The sequence below is a fragment of the Telopea speciosissima genome, chromosome 10, assembly GCF_018873765.1.
Source record: "Telopea speciosissima isolate NSW1024214 ecotype Mountain lineage chromosome 10, Tspe_v1, whole genome shotgun sequence".
Taxonomy (NCBI): Eukaryota; Viridiplantae; Streptophyta; class Magnoliopsida; order Proteales; family Proteaceae; genus Telopea; species Telopea speciosissima.
The window spans coordinates 61,369,544-61,390,638 of NC_057925.1; the positions used below are offsets into that span (position 1 = coordinate 61,369,544).

At 39.8% G+C, this 21,095-nt stretch overlaps 1 protein-coding gene across 1 annotated transcript; it reads right to left on the reverse strand.

Annotated features, from left to right (window-relative positions):
- Nucleotides 1-16,752: 16,752 nt before the first annotated feature.
- Nucleotides 16,753-18,246, reverse strand: LOC122641862 (activator of 90 kDa heat shock protein ATPase homolog). The gene is made up of 3 exons (XM_043835180.1): nucleotides 17,305-18,246; nucleotides 17,122-17,201; nucleotides 16,753-17,032 (listed from the first exon to the last, which is right to left on the reverse strand). The coding sequence occupies exons 1-3, from the start codon at nucleotides 18,166-18,168 to the stop codon at nucleotides 16,939-16,941; spliced, it is 1,038 nt and encodes a 345-aa protein (XP_043691115.1). The 5' UTR covers nucleotides 18,169-18,246; the 3' UTR covers nucleotides 16,753-16,938.
- Nucleotides 18,247-21,095: the final 2,849 nt, after the last annotated feature.

The following is a 21,095-nucleotide window of genomic DNA, read 5'->3' on the forward strand; positions in this document are numbered from 1 at the left end:
AATACAGAAATCCTGCCCTATTGATTTTTCCACGCACTCACATTGGCCCCCGCACTGGTGCAAGGGCCACGTTCCCAGACAGAAAACTCTTCCCCAAGCTTTATTTAGCTTGTGGGAACCAGTTCATATGCGTAAAGCTCCAACCAAATATCACAAAATGGTATGCAGACCCCCAACAGGTTTTGCTGCTGAGCCTCCCCATACAGTAAACGAGATCTGAAAATAAATCCTACCCTCATACACCATTAGCGCTGTAAACCAGCCCTATCAAGTTCAAAGACTAAGGTAAAACAATAGGCACAAACACACAAGATTACAAATATGATATGGACCTCACCATGGATGCATAGACAGATGGATTTAGTGTGATTGATCTAAACCCCCACCTTGATCATTGTTCAACACCTCAGTTAACACCCAAAATTCTAACTTCACCAAGAAATTTCTTAGTACAAATTGCTCACTCAGCAACACAATCACCATTCCCACAGTGATTCGAGTATTAGGTCACTTCACTCCGACCTTTGCCTCATCTAACTTAATGGTTTTTACCCAGTTTTGTAACAGTCACCCAATAATAATTGGCAACGCAGCATTACTGACTCCTCCCTTGGATCTCACCTAGCCATCTCCAAAGCCTGGCAAGCCATGATTTTTATGTAGATATCAAACCTCTAGATGTATGGGTCTGTACCACCAAAGATGCAGTCTACAGTGACCACAAGCAGCAGCTTCCATGCCCAACGAGAAAGATGACTGATCATCCAACTTCAAGCAGCTTTTCCCATGGTGCAATTTTTTTCCCCAGTTTTTATAACAGCCACCCAATAATAATTGGCAACTCAGCATTACTGACTCTTCCCTTGGATCTCACCTAGCCATCTTCAAAGCCAGGCAAGCTATGATTTTTATGTAGATATCAAACTTCTAGATGTATGGGTCTGTACCACCAATGATGCAGTCTACAGTGACCACAAGCAGCTGCTTCCATGCCCAACAAGAAAGATGACTGATCATCCATGATCCAACCTCAAGCAGCCTTTCCCATGGTGTAATCCCAGTCCAAAGTCTTCTGCCTCAGAATATTCTTAAACCCTATCAACATACCAGATCTCGATCCCGCAAGAATTAACTTCTTAATGCAGTAGACCAAGCATGCATATTCATGCCTATTTGCAAGAACTATATACCTAATGACAACCTCTGCCACTGAAAAGAAAATTCTCAAATTATCTACATCCAGTTACCACATCAAGAACAGCCCTAATCAAGAACGCAGACACCACCCAGCCACTAAAGGAAGAAACCACATCTCAACTAGTCATAGGCTTACCCTTAGTTGCATCTCTATTAAAAGTTCAAACCTAGAATGATTTGATTAGAATGCAAATGAAATGACATCAGTTCACCACTTACACCCACTAAAAATTGCTGGAGAAACATTCAAAGGGAATAAGGTCATGGAAAGGGAACCAGCTTTCTCAGCAGTGGATGCAAGACAATTTTAACTGTTCCGCAGCTGGGGCCTTATTTGGAACACAAATCAAACTGTATGCAGAATTGCCTTGTGCTCTGAACAAATCTGCCACCTGATAGATACCAATACTTCTACATGAAACTCACCAAAACATCACCCACTCGAATGCATAACACCAATCAATATTCCAAAAGGGAATTCATAAGCAGAGCTGGAATGGGGATCCAGCTAAATAATGGAACGTCCATACAGAAATACAGAATGAGCCAAACCAAACCAGTGGACATCAGCACAACAGACAGGATTCAGGCTGTCACAGAACTACGCCGATCACACAGCACTCCAAACGCATCTCTCCACTTCATCCATCCTATTTTAATCCTCTGGGCAACATCATCCTCCATATCACCTTCTTTACGTACGATTGAGCCCAAATATCTAAAAGTCACCTTGTGGGATCTGAAAATTGAGTTTGTTTGGGTTTTCTTCCGTCTACATCTTCTACTTCTTTGCTATTAATCTGATTTTATTCCTTGGCTGTTGTTCCCTTCGAGCTTCACCTATTTTCTGCAACTAACGATAGTCATACCCTAATCTCTCAACTTGAGATTTGGTGTAGTAGTCATAAACCCTACGGTGATTCAGGCTGTAGAATCTGGGGCTGAAAGACTACCTGGTTTATGAGTTCTATAGGTAAAATCAGATCTGAACCTGTGATTGCCGCCAGGATTAGTCAGGTCTTAAACCCTCTTTCCATGTACTGTTTGGGGCTGTGATTGAATGATTTCAAGAGGTCTAAGTTTTATAAAGCCTTACCTGGAATTTCAGGTTGACAGGAGCTTTATCGATAGAGATCTTCCATTTGAACCAGGTCTGGTTCCGTGGTTTTCTATCACCCCTGTTTTGCCAAAGGTTGAAGAAGACTCCCTCAGCCCACGATACTGGTTTTAATTATTTTTGTTGTAATTTGGGTACATGTGTAATTTTGTCTTATTTTATCCCTTAGGGGTATTCTTGTACTTGTACCTATTCTAGAACATTCTCTAGTCTTATAAATAAAGTGGGCTGTGGACATAAGGTCACAAGCCATTATTCCCAATTTCATCACTTTTATTTGCTGAGTTTCCTAATATACCCCTTCTTTTACTATTTATTCCCTCATGTCCTATGTCTTATTTTTGCTTCCGAGTCCGTCCTTGACAAATAAATACTAATCCCTATTAGGTCCTTCTCTTCTTTATCTACCAATTTAATCCTTAGAAAATTCTGGTTATTACAAGATTGTCATTGCCCTTCTATTTCTTAGACTATTGGTCGATCAGGTGGGCCCATAAGCAATTTGATTTGAGTTTTGGAACCCCGGACTCACATCACAAAGTTTGGATGGAAATAGATTAGGGGTTTAGGTTTAATTATCAGATCACTAGATGCTGAAATTGACTGCAAAAGAGGGTACACGCAAGTTCAATAAATCTGAAATTAAACTCTGATTTGATCTTACCTGATGATAGGAATCTGATATAGGTTGAAGAATGTTAAGAGGACCAGATTTAGAACTCGATGCTTGGATGAGTTAGTCATCCCAAGCACATCTTTATTTATAATCATAATGAAGGATGAAACAATTGTACATTAGCAATGTGGGACTAAACCACATGTACGAAATAAATAAAATAACAAAAGAAAGAGGACCAGAATACCCCCACGGTATTCTGGCCATATAGCTAACACTCCCCCTCAAGTTGGTGCATATATATCATGCATGCCCAACTTGACTAAGATAGGATGAAACAGCTTGCTACTCAGCCCCTTAGTGAACACATCAGCCAGTTGATCAGTGGACTTCACAAAGGGAACACAAATGAGGCTGGCTTCAAGCTTCTCCTTGATGAAATGACGGTCAACCTCCACGTGTTTAGTACGATCATGCTGGACAGGGTTATGAGCAATGCTAATGGCAGCTTTATTGTCCCAATAAAGCATCATAGGAAGATGGACAACAACACCAATATCCTGCAACAATCCTCTAAGCCACAGAAGTTCACAAATTCCTTGTGCCATTGCGCGGAACTCGGCTTCAGCACTAGACCTTGCCACAACATTCTGCTTTTTGCTACGCCATGTGACAAGGTTCCCACCCACAAAGGAACAGTAGCCAGAGATAGATTTCCTGTCAGGAGAACCAGCCCAATCGGCATTAGTATAGGCTTCAATCTTCAAGTGACCATTGGGAGATAGAAGGATTTCCTTTCCCATAGCAAACTTCAAATACCTCAAAATACGACGGACTGCATCCATATGAGAGGAATAGGGATCATGCATGAACTGACTCACCAAACTTACAGCAACTGCAATGTCAGGGCGTGTGTGAGAAAGGTAGATTAATTTGCCCACTAACCACTGATAAGCACCCTTGTCAACAGGCTCACCCTCTTTCTCCCTAAGTTTTGTAGCGGCTTCCATAGGAGTATCTGAAGGATGACAGCCAAGTAGCCCTGTCTCAGTCAATAGATCAAGGACATATTTTCTTTGAAAAAGAAAGATGCCCTTTGAAGATCGAGCAACTTCTATCCCTAGAAAATATTTTAGGGGACCAAGATCTTTGACCTCAAACTCACGGCCAAGAAGAATTTTCAAATCCCTGATTGCAGCATCATCATTACCCGTGACCACAATATCATCCACATAGACTATGAGAAGAGTAACCTTGTTACCAAGCCGTCTGATAAACAAAGTGTAATCAGCATTGCTCTGCTTGTAACCTGCTGAAATCATAGCCTTATGAAATCTGCCAAACCAGGCCCTAGGTGACTACTTCAAACCATAAAGGGCACGCTTCAATTTACAAACCCTGCCCTTAGTCCTGTAATCAGAAAAACCTGGTGGAATGTCCATATATACCTCCTCCTCAAGCTCTCCATAGAGGAAGGCATTTTTGACATCTAACTGCTGAAGATCCCACCCAAGATTTGCAGCACAAGATAATAACACCCTGACGGTGTTGAGCTTTGCCACTGGTGCAAAGGTCTCCTGATAGTCAACTCCATAAGTCTGAGTGAACCCCTTTGCAACCAGACGTGCCTTATACCTATCCACCGAGCCATCAGCTTTTTGTTTAACCACAAAGACCCATCTACATCCCACTGGTTTTTTTCTTGGAGGAAGAGCCACAAGATCCCACGTATTATTTTTGTGTAGTGCTATCATTTCTTCCAACATTGCTGCCTTCCACTTTCCATTTGTAGATGCTTCCTGCCAATTTCAAGGAATCGAGATAGAGGAAAGAGAAGATACAAATGCACGAAAAGAGAGAAAAAGAGAGTTATAAGAAACAAAATGAGATATGGGATGTAAAGTGCAAGTCCTAGTACCTTTGCGAAGTGCAATAGGTAGGTCGGAAGGAGATGGATTACTAGGAGATGTAGGATCTATGTCTGGAACCGGTAATTGGATGGGTACTGGGGCTACAATGGGATGCAACTGCCCTCTGGTGGATCTGCCCCTTATATAGGTGATCATGTTAGAGTTGTCAATTCTCTTCTGAAATTCACCAATAGTTCTCTGGACTGGAGTCAGCTCCCCCTGAATAGGAATATTAACAACACTATTTTCTATGGTCTCCCCCTGTAAAGGATTGCCATTAGGTGAGAGAGGAACAGCCAGAGGTTGTTGGGCAGTCTCCAAAGTAGGATGGGCAGCAGCCGTGGGTGGTAAAGGGGGCTGGACAGCAGCCAAGGGTGGTAAAGATGGCTGGGCAGCAGCCAGAGGCACCTCAGGTAAAGGAATTTCGAAAGCCACATCTTCACCAGCACTCTCCCCCTGAAGAGGTGGCGAAGAATAATAAGAAATTGACTCATGGAAAATAACATCCATACTAACCACTGTACGGCGGGAAGGGGGATGGTAGCATTTATAGCCTTTCTGAGTTGGAGAATAACCCAAGAAAATACAACGGAGCCCCCGAGGTTCAAGTTTGCCTGGAGATTTGGTATCTCTAACATAACACACACAACCAAACACCTTGGGAGGCACAATAAAGGAGGAATTACCAATCAAAATATCAAAGGGGCTACGGGAGTTAAGCACCCTAGAGGGCAGCCTATTGATGAGATAGGTCGCCGTAAGAACCGCATCCCCCCAATATTGAGACGGGACATTTTTCGCAAACATCAAAGCTCTGGCCATTTCTAACAAGTGGCGGTTTTTCCTTTCTACCACACCATTCTGGGCAGGGGTATCAACACAACTAGTTTGATGAATGATTCCATGGTCAGCCAAATATTTTTGAAATAGTGATTCTTTATACTCTGCCCCATTATCACTTCTCAATATTTTGAGAGTAGCCTGGAATTGAGTTTGGATCATTTTATGAAAGTGCTGAAAACATGAAAAAACCTGATTTTTTGTGTCCAAAAGATACACCCATGTGTTCCTAACATGACAATCAATGAAAGAGACAAACCACCGATGACCAGAAATAGAGGGTTTACGATTAGGGCCCCAAACATGAGAGTGCACTAATTGAAAGCAAGAAGAACTCCTTTTATTTAAAATAGGATAATTTGAACGTGTCTGTTTGGCCAGAACACACGCCTCACAAAAAAAGTCATCCTTAGTACGAAGGGTAACCAAACTAGGAAATAAATGTGCTAAAATTCCTAAAGGAGGGTAACCTAACCTAGAGTGCCACTGGTAGAGTTCAGAAGAGACCATGGAGTTCTGGTGTAGTGGAGAAGGCAATGGTGGTGGAGAGAAGTGACCATCATCAAGCAGGTACAGCCCACCGTGTACCTTACCCAATCCAATCGTCCTCCCAGAGTCCAGATCCTGAAACACACAATGAGAAGGAAAGAAAGTGACTTTGCAGTTAAGATCACGAGTAATACTACCAATGGAAAGAACGTTAGTAGTAAAATTAGGAATATGCAAAACAAAAGTTAATGGAAGAGAGGAAGTGCAGTTGATGATTCCTTTCCAGAGATAGAAGAAAGGGAACCATCAGCTACCTTGACCTTGTCTTTCCCAGAAGTGGAAGAATATCTATGAAACAAACCAGAGGAACCGGTCATATGATCTGTAGCCCCAGAATCTATGATCCAAGGATGTGAAGCTACAGAAGCCCCCAAATGGAATACCTGACCGGGCAAAGTGGGAACCTGAAGTAGCAGAAGAATTGGCAATAACTGATGTAGTAGAGGCAGCAGCAGCGGAAGACCTCAGCATACAAAGGAGTGCTTGTAGATCATCCTGGGATCATAGTTGTCACGGCGATCCAAGTCGGTGTAGGGGTGTCACGTCGATATATCGACATGTCGCCCGCCATGGCGTTGCCATGGCAAGCATGTCAACCATGTTTTATTTTTTATTTTCTCTATTTTTAATGTGTTAATAGATGTATACTCAAGCCATGTTTTATTTTTTCTCTATTGTTTCTCAAGTTTTAAGAAGAAAATTCAGAAATCAAAAAGGGAAAGAAGACAGGAAGAAGAAATCGAAGAAGAAATCGAAGAGGGAAAGAAAAAATCGAAAGAAATTGAAGAGGGAAAGAAGAAATCGAAGAGGGAAGAAGAAATCGAAGGCAAGAAGAAGAAATCGAAGAGGGAAAGAGAGACAGGAAGAAGAAATCAAAGAGGGTCGCCATGGCGTAGGTCGCCATGCAACCCTCTCCAGCGCCAGGACGCCATGGCGACGCCATGACAACTATGCCTGGGATAGACCAGGGTCAATAGCAGGGGCCGCAGTAACAGTCTCAGTCTGATGGGCCTTGGTCTTAGTCTTTGTCTTGGTCTTGGCAGCCCTTTTAGCTTCAAAGTCAGCCGGTTTCCCATGAAGTTTCCAGCACTTCTCCTTGGTGTGGTAAGGTTTGTGACAGTACTCACAAACAACAGACACAGTAGTAGAATCACCAAGAGAAGCAGTGCCACTAGGTGCAGGAGTGGCAGGGGCAGCAGCCTGGAGTGCCGATCTGTCAGTAACAGGAGGATGCAACATGGCAGCCTGACGGTTCTCTTTAGAGGACACCAAGGCATAAGATTGTTCAAGTGTGGGAAAAGGCTTATGGCCCAACACTTGAACACGAATCTGATCATACTCCACATTTAAGCCAGCCAAAAAATCGTAGACCCTAATCTTGTCCACATGCTTCTTATAGGAGGCAACATCAGTAGCTGTACTCGGGTGAAAGTCAGAGAAATGGTCCAGTTGTTGCCAAAGGCTGCGCAAGGTAGCATAATATTTGGAGACTGTCAACTCTCCCTGAGTAGTGTGAAGGACCTTCTTCCTGATTTCATAGACCTGGGCATCATTGCCAAGCTGTCCATAAGTCTCCTTGCAAGCAGCCCAAATTTCCGCGGTTGTGTCAAGGAGAAGAAAATTGTGCTGTAGCTTTGTAGTCATAGAACCGATCAGATAGGACATAAGAACTCCATTGTTGGCAAGCCACTTGTCCTAAGCAGCTCCAACCTCAGTAGGCATAGCAGTGGTTCCCCCTAATATGACCAGTAAGGCCACGGCCTGCAATGGCAAAGGAGGCAAACCTAGACCAAAGCAGGTAATTTGTGCCATCCAACTTGATTGGATTAGGGGAACAAGTAAGGTAATCTGGTTTGCTGTTTCCATCACCCACAGAAGTAGCAGTCGAATCCACAGAGTCACCCATGACGACAGTGAAGAATTCCAAATCGCAGATAAGGGCTGTTGTGAAGAGAAACCTAAGAAAAATCTCCACGATAAGGGCTGCAACAATGATGAAAGCCTTCTAATAATGAAGGAATAAATATCTCCAAAAATCAGCAATACCAGACAGAGGAAACCTTGAGATCGATTTTTGCAGGGTTTTGAACAAAACCCTGAAAGTGCTGAAATCGATAAGAGGAGAAGATGCCCAACCAGTGAGTGGATTGAGGCTGAAATTGCAGTCGAATCAGTCTAGGCCAGAGGAGAATCACTCCTCAAAAATTCAGAATCAACTGATATATAAAACCCCAATGTCGACTATTGTCAGGGTTTTGAAAAACCCTGAAATCTTGAAAAAAATATCGACCTTGAGAGGCTGCAGGTGCTGGAATAATAAATTGCTGCAAGTCTGAAGCTCCAATATAGTGAACAAATCCCTTGTTGTATAGAGGGTTTCTGTCCAACGAAGGCTGAAGTCTTCAATATTCGCAGCAAAGAGAGAGCAGCACCCAATCGATCAAATCTTCATATCATGGGATGAGGTACAGGAGGGCAGCAGCTGGATCAATTGATCACCTCATCAGTGCTGCCCTATGGGACAGAGAAGAACAAAACGAAACAAAGGGAAGAAGAGAAAGGGAGAAAGATCGAGAATTAGAGAAGGAAGGAGATCGTGAATTGCAATCTGAGTTCTAATCCAGCTCTGATACCATGTTAAGAGGACCAGATTTAGAACTCGATGCTTGGATGAGTTAGTCATCCCAAGCACATCTTTATTTATAATCATAATGAAGGATGATACAATTGTACATTAGCAATGTGGGACTAAACCACATGTACGAAATAAATAAAATAACAAAAGAAAGAGGACCAGAATACCCCCACGGTATTCTGGCCATATAGCTAACAAAGAATAATCTACTGTCTTGAAATCAGAGATCAATTACACCCAACAGTCAAAGCTATCCAACAAGAATCAAGCACAGGTGTTGGGTGACGATAAAACTGAACAGAGGAAGAAGAAGATTAAGATAATTTGACCTATCTCAGGTCTGGGTCTCTCACCACTGTATCACACAGTTCTCTTGCAGCAATGCAATCTCAAAATATCATTAATCAAATCATGCCTGGCTTAGCAACCTTACATGCTTAAATGGATTAAAAATCAAAAGTCCTAATCCAACAAGGAAAGCTAGAAATCCAACTCCTAGTGTGAATAGGAGTTATTGCATTGCTTGCTGAAATTAAAAGCAACTAATAACAATAATCCCAAGTTTATTAGGAATGAAATAAAGCTAATAAGCTCTTACTAAGCCTAAATCCCTTATGCCTAGCTTGTACCCACATTTTAGGCCCATTAAAGTGGTCCATTACAAAGAAAACACATGTAATCAAAGGCCCAATGCATGCATAATCCAACCCAAGGCTTATTTCCACTAAAATAAGCCCTCTAGGTGATTTATCTGCATCACTATTGTTTCCCAGAGTTTGGTGTGATTCTGAGAGATTTGAGTTTTCAGTTAATTTCTGGGTTTTTGATTGGAATTTTGACTTAGGATTCTATCTGAGAGGGTTTTAGAGTTGTTCCTACCTACCCCCCCCCCCCCCAAACAACAATGTCGATTATAAAAGTGATGCAAAACCCGGGTCAGAAAATCATATTAAAAGTAACACAAATCAAGAGCGTAGTAGCAAAACAGTATACTAGGAACAAAAGGAATATTAAGAGTAAGAGTAATTGTAATTAATTGGAACTTTAACTTAGAGGAATGTAACATGTAGTGAAAGGGGTAAAGTAGGAACAAAGATAAATTAAAGGACAAAGAAGAATAAAAGGGAAAGGAAGGGGCAATTTTGGAAATAACAGCAAAAGGGCTAGTTGTAATTAAATAATGGACCTATCTGCCAGCAGTAACACAGCCAGCATGCAGGAGTGATAACTCACTCAAAGGGGATCATATGGGCCTGAGAGTTCAGGCGTAGGATCACACAAGCCAGAGGTCTGTCGACTCCAGCGGTAGCCACTCGATGTGGGAAAAGATAGTAGGAAAAAACCTGTAACAGGAATTGGTGACGGCCTGCAGAACCAGTAATAACTTCTGGTTCAATCTCACAGCAGAGAAGGGTTTTGTGGGTAATATTCTAGGATTTGATCTGTATGGGGTAGCAACCTTCACCCAGAATCTCAGCCTGAACCATAAGGATTCAAATGATTTCTAACAATCTTTCCCAAACCCAGTTTTACCGTCAACAGCAAAGAAAAAGGAAGAACAAAATAATCATAAAGGAAACAAGGAGTAAGAGAAGAAGAGGAAAGACAATACCTGAGACGAAAGGAAGAGAGAAAATCAGTGGAGGAGAAAGAGAGATGCTCAACTCTTGGCAGCCAATGTATTAACCTGAAACTTCAATTCAACTTTTAAAATCCAATCTTAATCGTCGGGTACAGACAAGTATATAAAGGGAACAACTCCTAATCCTATCTTGAAACTGAAAGAGTTTGAAGCAAACTCAACAACCCAGTCTCCTATGAGTCTATCTATCAAAGGATAAAAAATAATTAAAAAAAAAAGAAAGAAATTACAAAAATAACTCAAAAGATAAGTCCTATATCCTACACACAACAGCATCAAAAAACTTTACTGAGAATGTGGCCAAATACACACACCCCTCGAAAAAAAAATCTGGTAATCAACTGAATACCCCAGATTAGGATAATGAAAATCTCACTCCTATAGTTTCCTTTTCATGATTATCATGAAAATTTTAGTTTCCTTTGTCATGAACCAAAGCAGTCAAATGAAATTATTGTGTCTTTTATGGTGGAAACAAAGAGATTGCCCTGAAGAGACTTACAATCAAATCAACCAATTCACATTCTGAAACCTTAAACTTTTGTTAGGCATATAGGGAACAGATAAAGCTGCACATTTAATAGTGTAGGTAGGTCACTCGTCTCTGACCATGAATTAATTTTAAACCCCATTCTTTGCCTCACAAGAACAATTTCACTCATTATCAACAGGATAATGGCTTTCATTTCTTGTTGTTGTTAAAGTTATATGGTAGCTACATCCGAACATCCCTGAAATTATATAGGAAAAAGTTCCCTAAACAAGGTGGAGGTAAAGATATAAATATAACAAAACCAAATAGAAAGCAAACCAGAATCTATGAAGAGAAGAAAATGGTTGCACGGAGTCGCCTAGGCGGTCTTTTGGGGGGCTAGGCGATTGTTGCCTTAGTGCAAGGCGCTGGTTTTATTGGTACCGAACCAGGTTTGGCATTTATTTATGCCAAATATCATTTTAAGTAAACATTTTAATATTTGATATTTCATTTACTTAAGATATTATTCATAAATAAGCAAAAACCCTCCTATTTGAATCCAATAAAAATAATTAAAAAATTAAATTCCAAATTCCAAAAAGATAAAAAGTCAATTCCCTAAGTTCAAGAACAAAAACTAGATTTTCGACGGTAGGTGAAATCTTCAACTATCAAATGTTGGGGTTTTCTCAAATCTAAAAATTCTATAAATCTTATAATACTAAAACATTACTAAAAACCAAAAGAGAGATAAAATAATCTTTTCTTTTGATGTCTAAAAATTTATTTCCTTTCAAGGCAATTTTAAACATCATTCATGCACACCAAAAAAGGTTTGACCAGAACATAACTCATTCAATATAAATCATATTTAAGCAATCTTAGATTTTTTGGAAAATGGGTTTTGTGCTCTGTCTAACACAAAAAGTATCATATAAAAATAAAATCATTTGACCAGTCAAACTGATTAGAGAACAAGAACATTTCTCTGAATCAAGAGTAGATTAACTACTTATGATAAGATCATATTTTCCAAGAACAGTATAAACCAAATGTATGTTTTGATTGTTTCAAACTTCCAGTAGTTTGCTTCTTCAGTTTTGTTATATTCTAGTTCTATGTTGATTTTTTATGACCTGATGTGGCTTAATGTTGATTGTTGATGACTTAATGTTGATTTTTGATGACTTGATGTGGCTTAATAATGACTTTTGATGGTATAAAATATCTATTGTAGCATAGTAAATAATATCAGAAAAGCGGGGAAATAAAAAAAATAACACTTGGGAGCCTTGGTCGCCTAGGCAACACCCTAGGCAGGCACATAGTTAGTAAATACCCGTATCCGAACGTTTAATTGAAAAAAAAAACGGATTTTAACATATAAATGCACTTATACGAGAAAAAAATGTGTGTTTAATAGGTCAGAGAACAAAACACGTATAATACGCGTTTAAACGTATTATATGGCCATAAGAAACCTTGCTTTAAAAAAAACTCTCCATGAAGGAGGGGAATTGGTTCTTTTCCAGCAGACTTCGTGAAGGAGGGGATTTGTTTCCTTTTATGGCAAAGTTTGTGAAGGAGGGGATTGGCAGCGGTGGCCAAGAGAGAGAGATAGAGAGGCTGTTTTCGATGCTGCCAGATGAAGCCAAAGTTATGGAGAAAACGATATCCAACACAAGGCTCCAAAGGGTTTTACCATTTTGGAATTTGGATTTTGAATAAAGAAGTTGATGTGACTTCTTGAAATAAAGTGTGCCATTTTGGAATTTGGATTTTGAATAAAAAAAGTTGATGCGACTTGTTGAAATAAAGTGTTGGTGGCTTTAGCCTTTGTACTCTAATTAAATGGGATTTTTTTTTTTTTTTTGTTGGGGGGGGGGGGGAGGGGGGATAATATCCAACGCAATGAGCTCTCATTTGGATAGGATTTGGACACCTTTGGGGTCCTCTCCCATGTGTGTCTGTGTAGAATAATTTTTTATGCATTACTATTTGCTTTGAGATTGATTTCAATATTCAAAAAGAAAAGTTGTAAGCTCTCTTTTAACTTGAAATCCCAATTATGCATATATTACATGTAAATATATAGCCGTATTTTTTATCTAGAGAAAGCGTATTAAACACGTACTGTATCATTACCATATGTGTTTTATTCTGCCGGATTTTTTAAAAGTATTATTGCTGTCTAGTTTGTTTAATTGCCATACGTATCTATACATGTTCAATTGTCGTTCCTGAACTTACTATGGGCGGGCAGCACCTTGCCACCTAAGTACTTAGGCACCCCCTCCAATGCCTTGGGTCGCCTTGTCGCCTTGACAACTATGGAGAGAACAATGGGAGAGGATATGCTGAACCACGATAGATTCAGTCTGTAGAAATCTATCGTGGGTTGTGCCTTTATTTATACACTTGTAAATACAATAATAATCAAAATAGGAAACTAAACCTAATCTAAACAGAAAACTTATTTAGACTAAGAAACTGTCAACTAGCTCCTACTAACAAATTAAAGACATAAAGAAGTAAAGGAACCCACGATAAGGACACTCCCACTATCATGGTACATATCTTAATAATCCCCCTCAAGCTGGAGTATACATATCAAAGGCTCCAGCTTGGAACAACAAGAATAGAAATTAAAAGCAACGCCACTCTTGAATAACAGTTGTAGACACCAATGTGCATGGAAAAAACATCATTCAGGTAGCAATATCAATTCAATCATCAACAACATCAGTAGATAATAATCTTCATGTCGAATAAACCCAATCAGCAATAAGCAAAAATAAGTAGTAGTAAAAACCAACCGCAATCCACAATACCATGGAAGCAACAATAATATCAAATGCACTTCTCAAAAAAGGTAGGTACTAAGCAGTAATCTTCCCAAAGAAAGATAAAAGTGCAACATCTAACTACTTTATCATAAGCGACAGATAGTATGTAGTAATCTTCCCAACAAAACATAAAAGTACAGCATCTAACAGCTACAGCATAGGTCATTCCCAATGAAGGCACATAGTAAGTAGTACCTTGCTCAAACAAAAACAGACAAAAGTACAGCACCCAACAACTACACAGCCACACAAAATCCCTTCTTAAGGAAGGTACTCCAACAACATGGTAACAATGATGTGTTTAGCAAAGATCACATGACTCGAGATCTGATTAGTAAAAATCAGACTCATTTCTGAGCCTCAAACAGAAGTCTCAAATAAAAATTCTAATGATAAATTTGCAATATAAGTTACTGCGAACTAAGTAGCAGCATCATATTGTTAAGGACCAAACAACATCAGGTTGTTGTGAACCAAACAACATCAAGTTGTTGTGAACCAAACAACATCAAGTTGTTGTGAACCAAATAATTCAACATCAAGTTGTTGGAGACCTACCAAATAAATATGTTTTGTTGTTGAATACCAATTTCATTGATAAAATTGTTGCTTAGGACACAAATAAATAAATAATATCTTTCATTGATGATTTGAGTCGATAATAATCTCCAATCTCATAGATAATAAGTCCAATCTCCCCTTCACGTGTACCGACACATGAACAAATAAGGCATAGGTTGCAATAAATAATATTCAACCAATATATAATAATCAACATCATCAAGGGTAGTCGCAAATAATCCCCAATAAAAAAAAATTGAATCGCCAATCTCCCCCTCATTATAGCAAAGAATCTCTATGCAAGTACCAATCTTCAAAATTTTCAAATCCCAAACTGATGTAATCGAGGGCCCACAAAAACAATAATATGGCAAATATATAAGCCCAATGGCAATTCTGTAATAACTAGATGCAATCCCAAGTGATGCGGAAACTGGGTATACCAAATTGGGTTCAATGCGGACCCACCCAAGTACACAATAGGCAATAGTAAGGGTTAATGACATAAAGTAATTAACCAGAATGTCATAGGGGGTTCTTGGTAGGTAACAAGAGTGCAATCAGGTAAATAATAGCTACTCTATAAATACATTGAAGGTACTATGGAGAGTGGCAATTTGGTAATAAACCAGAATTTCAAAGGGCCAATTTGGTAGTTAAATAAGGAAATGGCAAAGGGAGAAATTAGGATTTATTGAGGGTAAACTTGGAAGCGAAACAAAATAAAGGACAAAGAGAAGGGGTAATAATGGAAATCAGAAAATGAAATAAGGCCAAAATTGTTGGCTTACCATTGTCTGCAACCACGATTCTCAGCAATTACCATCTTCAAGTAATACGAGGGGGAGATTGAGGAAACCAGAGGTAGAACTGGGTTGCAAGATGCAACAATCTCTCTTCTTCCTCAACAATATATATATATATATATATTGAGGGTAAACAATATATATATATATATATATATAGAGAGAGAGAGAGAGAGAGATTTTTTTTCCCTTTTTCCGCTTCTTGTCTCCCATCACAACTCGCAAGGGTTTAAAGATCTGATGAATCAGGATTTCAAGCCAACAACTTCCAGTGATGGCAACTCAACAACGGAGGTTACTGGTTCGTGAGAGAAAACACTCAACAGCGAACTGATCGACGATATGTAATAAACCCAGGCAACACTAGCAGCAATTTCAGCAACATACGACATCAATGGTTTATTCAGCAGTATATCAGCAGCTGATTACAACCGATTGAATGAATCAGAAGCAGCAGGGTAATATCGATTAGCAGATAAGAGAACAATCAGAAATCAGAAATCAATAAGAGTAAATCGAAGACGATGAACACGAGCAATAAGCAGTAGAAGTAGCAGCAAACGATACCCGATAAGAAATCCTTTTTTTGTTTCTTTATTTTTTTTTTTAAGACTTGCAAAAACTTTCCCTCTTCTCAGATTTGAAGATTTTTCTTTTTTCCCTTCTTCTTCAACGCTCTGATACCATGTAACAAAACCAAATAGAAAGCAAACCAGAATCTATGAAGGGAAGAAAGAGAGATCAATGGGAGAGGATGTGCTGACCCACGATAAATTCTGTCTGTAGAGATCTATCATGGGTTGTGCCTTTATTTATAAACTTTTAAATACAATTGTGATCTGAAGAGGAAACTAAACCTAGTCTAAACAGGAAACTTACTTGGACTAGGAAACTGACAACTAACTCCTACTAACAATTAAAGACAAAAAGCAATAAAGGAACCCCACAACAAGGACACTCCCCTTATCGTGTTACATATCTTAACAATAAAATGTAGCTATACACATTATTCAAAAACTCGTCGGGATTGAGATCTTGAATATCTCGAGAATCTCGAGCTCCTCGAAACAAGATAACATACGAGACACGAAACATGCACAGTTTTAAATAAATCAACCGAAGTTTCTAATATTTCAAGAATCTAGAAGAAATCTCAAATATTTCAAGAATCTCGACCTCCTCAATACTCATAGAGTCATAGTATTGTATTGTTGGGACTTGGGAGTTGAGACATGGAAGACTAGAGTAGTAAGGTGTCTATGACTTATGTATCATTGTACTTGGGTTGGTTGTCTATGTAATATGCATTGTGAACACTTCACTGTATCTTGTGATTTGTAGTAGAAAATTTAAGTCATTAACTATTTATTTCTTAAATAATTATTAAATATTATGTGTCTTCATCCATTATAGCATAATTTACTTGTTTTACTTGCCAATTATGTCTCATAGCACTCAAACAAGACAAAGTTGGACGTTCCATGAACACCAACAATATGCTTATGAGGCCTCATATTCTCCCATGAATTACATTACACGAAAAAGGTACAAAATAGACTCAATTCAAGAAGCATTGTTCTCCGAAGAAATATAAACTAGCAGATCAATTGTTGGCTACAGCATCTAGCAACAACCATTTATATCCATCCCTCATTTGACCTTTATATTCAATTAATATTCAAAAACTGAAAGACAAGATTGGTTTCAAGATTCTACATTGATTGGCACCCTTCAGTGCAAAATTTTAGACTCCGAAACCAAAAAGCGCGCGTATCTTGTGGAATATGAGGTCCCGCCATCCCCTCTCTGTGTTCTCAACAACAGTGGAGTTCCCATATCTGCATCATAACACAAACAAACAGACATTGTTAGAAAACAGAAGACATTGAAAGAATGCATAACAATACAAGCACTGAAAGAAACCAACCTGTCTTCCTCGGGGATATCAATTTGTATCAGCTTGACGATTGTGACTCCTGGTTCGGGCTCATCAAATGTAAGGCGTACCTGCGAAAGCAAACCCATCAAGTGTCAAAACGCAATTAGCTTTCTTGCTAATCTCCAATGGGCTGAAGACATTGAAATATGAGGTACCAAGAAATGAATTTACCGTAGAATGTATCCCATCAGCCCAGCTGCCGAACCTCCACTTCTGAATAATCAGCTTACCCTCCTGCAACTCTTGATTGGTCCCCGTGACTGAGCCATCAAAAAGACTAAACTGGCCCCCGACCTCCTTACTGATCTTCGCATTACTGTGAGTAAACCCTTTCCACCTGTTCTCATCCATCAAGATGTCGTACAAATCCTTGGGCCGACAATGAAACTTCTCAGTCAAAGAAATTGATTTGAACCCTTTCTTACTCGTGTCCTTCTTCGTTTGAGCAGCATAAGAAGCAGCTGCGGCGGCCGCCGGGGACGAAGAAGACTTGTTGGTGGAATGCTTCTTGACCTCCAATTCTTCCTTGGCAGGACCACCTTTGGCCATGCTCTGAACGTAAACCCTAACTTTCTCCAATACAATGGGTTTCCCCTTGGAAACGAATGCCTCTTTCAGTCTTCTCCCAAGGGGACCTTCGTCCTTGACAGTGACTTTGATTTCGGGGTCTTCGTCGGCGTTCTCGTCGGCAATGTAAGGGATCTCGATGGACCCATCGACCTTGAGGAGGGATTTGCCGTCGGCATCACGGGCCTCGCCTTCCCAGGAGAGGGAGACACTGATCTCGTAACCGGGGATGATCTTACCCTTGCGGATGTTAACGTAGGCCTCTCCGTCGACCTTGTCAACCTTCTTGGTTTTGATGTAGAGATTGCCTTCGCCGTCCAGGATGGTAAGGTCGGAGAGGAGATTGGTGAAGAGATTGCGGGACCATTCGAGGCAGTTGGTCTCGGCCCAGTGCCAGTTGTGGACATTGGTGCCGTCTGGTCTCTCTTCCACGATCCAGCGTTTGTCCCCTTCCCCGTATTTCGCCATGGATTTTCTGGAGCTCTCACGCTAGCTGAACAGAGAAGAGAAGGGAAGAGAAAATAATTAAATGGCGCAAAGTTCTAAGCTCTGCTAAAACGGATAGTTTGAGCTTCTGAAGTTCCAAGAAAGAAGGGAAGAGAGGAGGAAGACTTAGATAATTTGCGGCGTTAGGAATGTATGCACAAGCAGAAACGGAGAAAGTGAGAGGAAGATCCGGGGACAGAGAGCAAGTCAAATAGGAAGAGCGACGAGTACTGGTTTGCGAGTCTGGACTCTGACCAAAATAAGAAGTCTGGACTCTGGACCCTGGATTCTGGATGCTTCTTTTGTTGGGACTTCGGAAGACTCTAGAAGGAGCGAGGGACACCTTTTTCTCGATTTAGACAACTTTGGCTAGGGCATGAAAGATTGAAAGTGCACTGGATCCAGATCCCCTACGGCGCGCTGCCTATAGCGGCTTGAGCAGTGTAGATTGAGCTGTGTGCGCAAAGCCCGTTTTATCTTTGCCCAAACGTCTTACTCGAATGGAAATAAGATGGTCATTGCGTGCGTGGCCCAATCTGCATCGCACAGGCCGCTATAGGCAGCTACGCCATAGAGGATCTGTGTTGAAGCGCACTTGGCAAGGTCTGATATCCCTTTCGCTCTATGACTCAATCCTCTCCCCGTTCTCTCCCCATCCTGCCGTCATTGTTGGCATAATTAGGTTGTGTTTGGGTTTTTTTTTTTTTTTAAAACCTTTTTAAAGAAAGGGTGGGGCCATGCGGGCCTTGTGTCTATGTCACACTGGGAGGACAAAATGACCATCCCACCCCTGTTGAATGAAAATTTTCACCCTATTGAATGTCCGTGTGTACTCTCAATTAGGGGGTGTTAAACGGTCGATTTGGCCCAATTTCTTTCTCAGAATAAGTGAGACCAAAACCAAACTATTAGGAAACTTCGATATTTTAGTCAGTTTTATTTTGACGAATTTTGGTTTTTTAATATCAAGTTAATATCGATTTGTTCTCGGTTTTAAACCACAATGAAATTTTTTATTTTTTTTTTGGGTACGAAACCACAATGAAATCTTACGTTCATAACTTGTAGTGAGTAGAGATTCAATAAAAGCGCTTTAATTCATCTTCCCCAAGTCAAACAATTAAACAACCACGGATAGGAAAATTGATTATGTTGTAATCCGAACAAAGATGAATAAATAGCAAGGAGAAGATAACTAATATTGAAATCAATGGATAAATGAAATTTGCAGCAAAATCATTTTTACAGATCATATCATTAATTGTAAAGGAAATATAATTAATATTGAATTAATGAATAATTAGTCACTAATATTGAAATAACAAAATGAATCCTACTATCAAATCATCCATTTACTATTCAACTAATATATTGAATACGGAGATCAATGGAAGAAATTTTAAAAATCAATTTCTATTCATAACCTCATCACACTCGTTGATTTGTAACAATTTCCCTTACAATTAGAGATTTCTCATTAATATATGGATGATCAATTCCCCTATTGATAACCTTATACTCAATGATTTTTTATCAATTTCATTCGGTTCGATTTTCGGTTTGGATATCGATCTTCTCGGTGTAGTTTGATTTTCACCCTAGTTCCATCATACCCCAGTCCCAAAAACAATTTGATAAGGTTTGATTCGGTTCGGGTTTGTTCGGTCGGTTTTTGGCGTTCATATCAATTTGCGCTAGGTTTTGACACCTTTATCTTATGTGTTGCACTGGTCCAAGGGCCATGCAGTCTGACAACGATCCCACCTCCTTTTTTTAACTCATCCAAACAATTATTCAAACGAACGAAACCTAGTGATTCAGACAGAGTCGAATTTTTTTATTAATTTTAAAGGACAAAATATTGTTGCTTGGTTGCATAGCCCTGCATTAGACCAGGGTCAATGATAACGTGTGTAAAGGTATCAACATGGAGGGGATTTTATTTCATAAAGGATAGGACGATAAATTTGTGCGTTTTTGTGTTTAAATGTATAAGCCATGCGACCAAGTAGCATTCTTTTTTCCAATTTTAAAATACACTAAAGAAAAATCTTTCTAACCTAGGACATTTTCATTACCAAACATTAGTCATTTCACTTCTCTACTCTTTCCTCCTCCAATATCTCCCCCCACCCCCTCCCCCTCTCTCTCATATCACATGAACACCGTTGGTGGTGTTCCTGTCAATGGAGGAGAGAGAGAGAGTCACTATTAGATTCACCAACTCAACCCTGCTCTCTTATCATCACTTATATCCTAAGAGATTGCGGTGATTAAGTTTTCCTCCTTTGTCTTTCATATTCCCTTTCAAATGCAGCAGGTTGGGATTCAGAGCACTTTTCAACTGGTTTGAATTCGAATTGATAAGAAATCGATAGAAATTGGCCAAAACATGCATTAACGTAGTTTCCATAGAAAAATAAGACGAGCCGAATTCGTTAGAATTGGAATCGACAAAAGCCGATTTCGATTCTTGAAACCATATGTTGGACTCAATGCTTATTTTTTTGACAGATCCCATCAAAGCCCAATAGTTCACTAGGGCTTGGTGTCCCAACTTAAGAAAGGAAAACCAGGGAATGTATACAACAGGTGTGGGGAAGAGTCAACCAAGCAAGGATCTGATTCTCCTCCAATTGTGGTGGGAGCTGATGGGACTCCATCTATGAAATGACCATTCCACCCCTATTTTATGGTCGTTTTGCAACCCTCCAGCTCCCACCACGGCTAGAGGAAATCCACGGAACCCCCCCCTAAGTTAGCGCTACTGCAGCAGTAGTACAGCCCAAACATGTAAATTTTGAGTGTCACCAATAGGCATGCGACACGTCAATTGTCAAAATGTTGTTGCTATTGATTTACGAAAATAACCCTTATTCACAGACAAATGTTGCAGCAGAGAGCTCAGT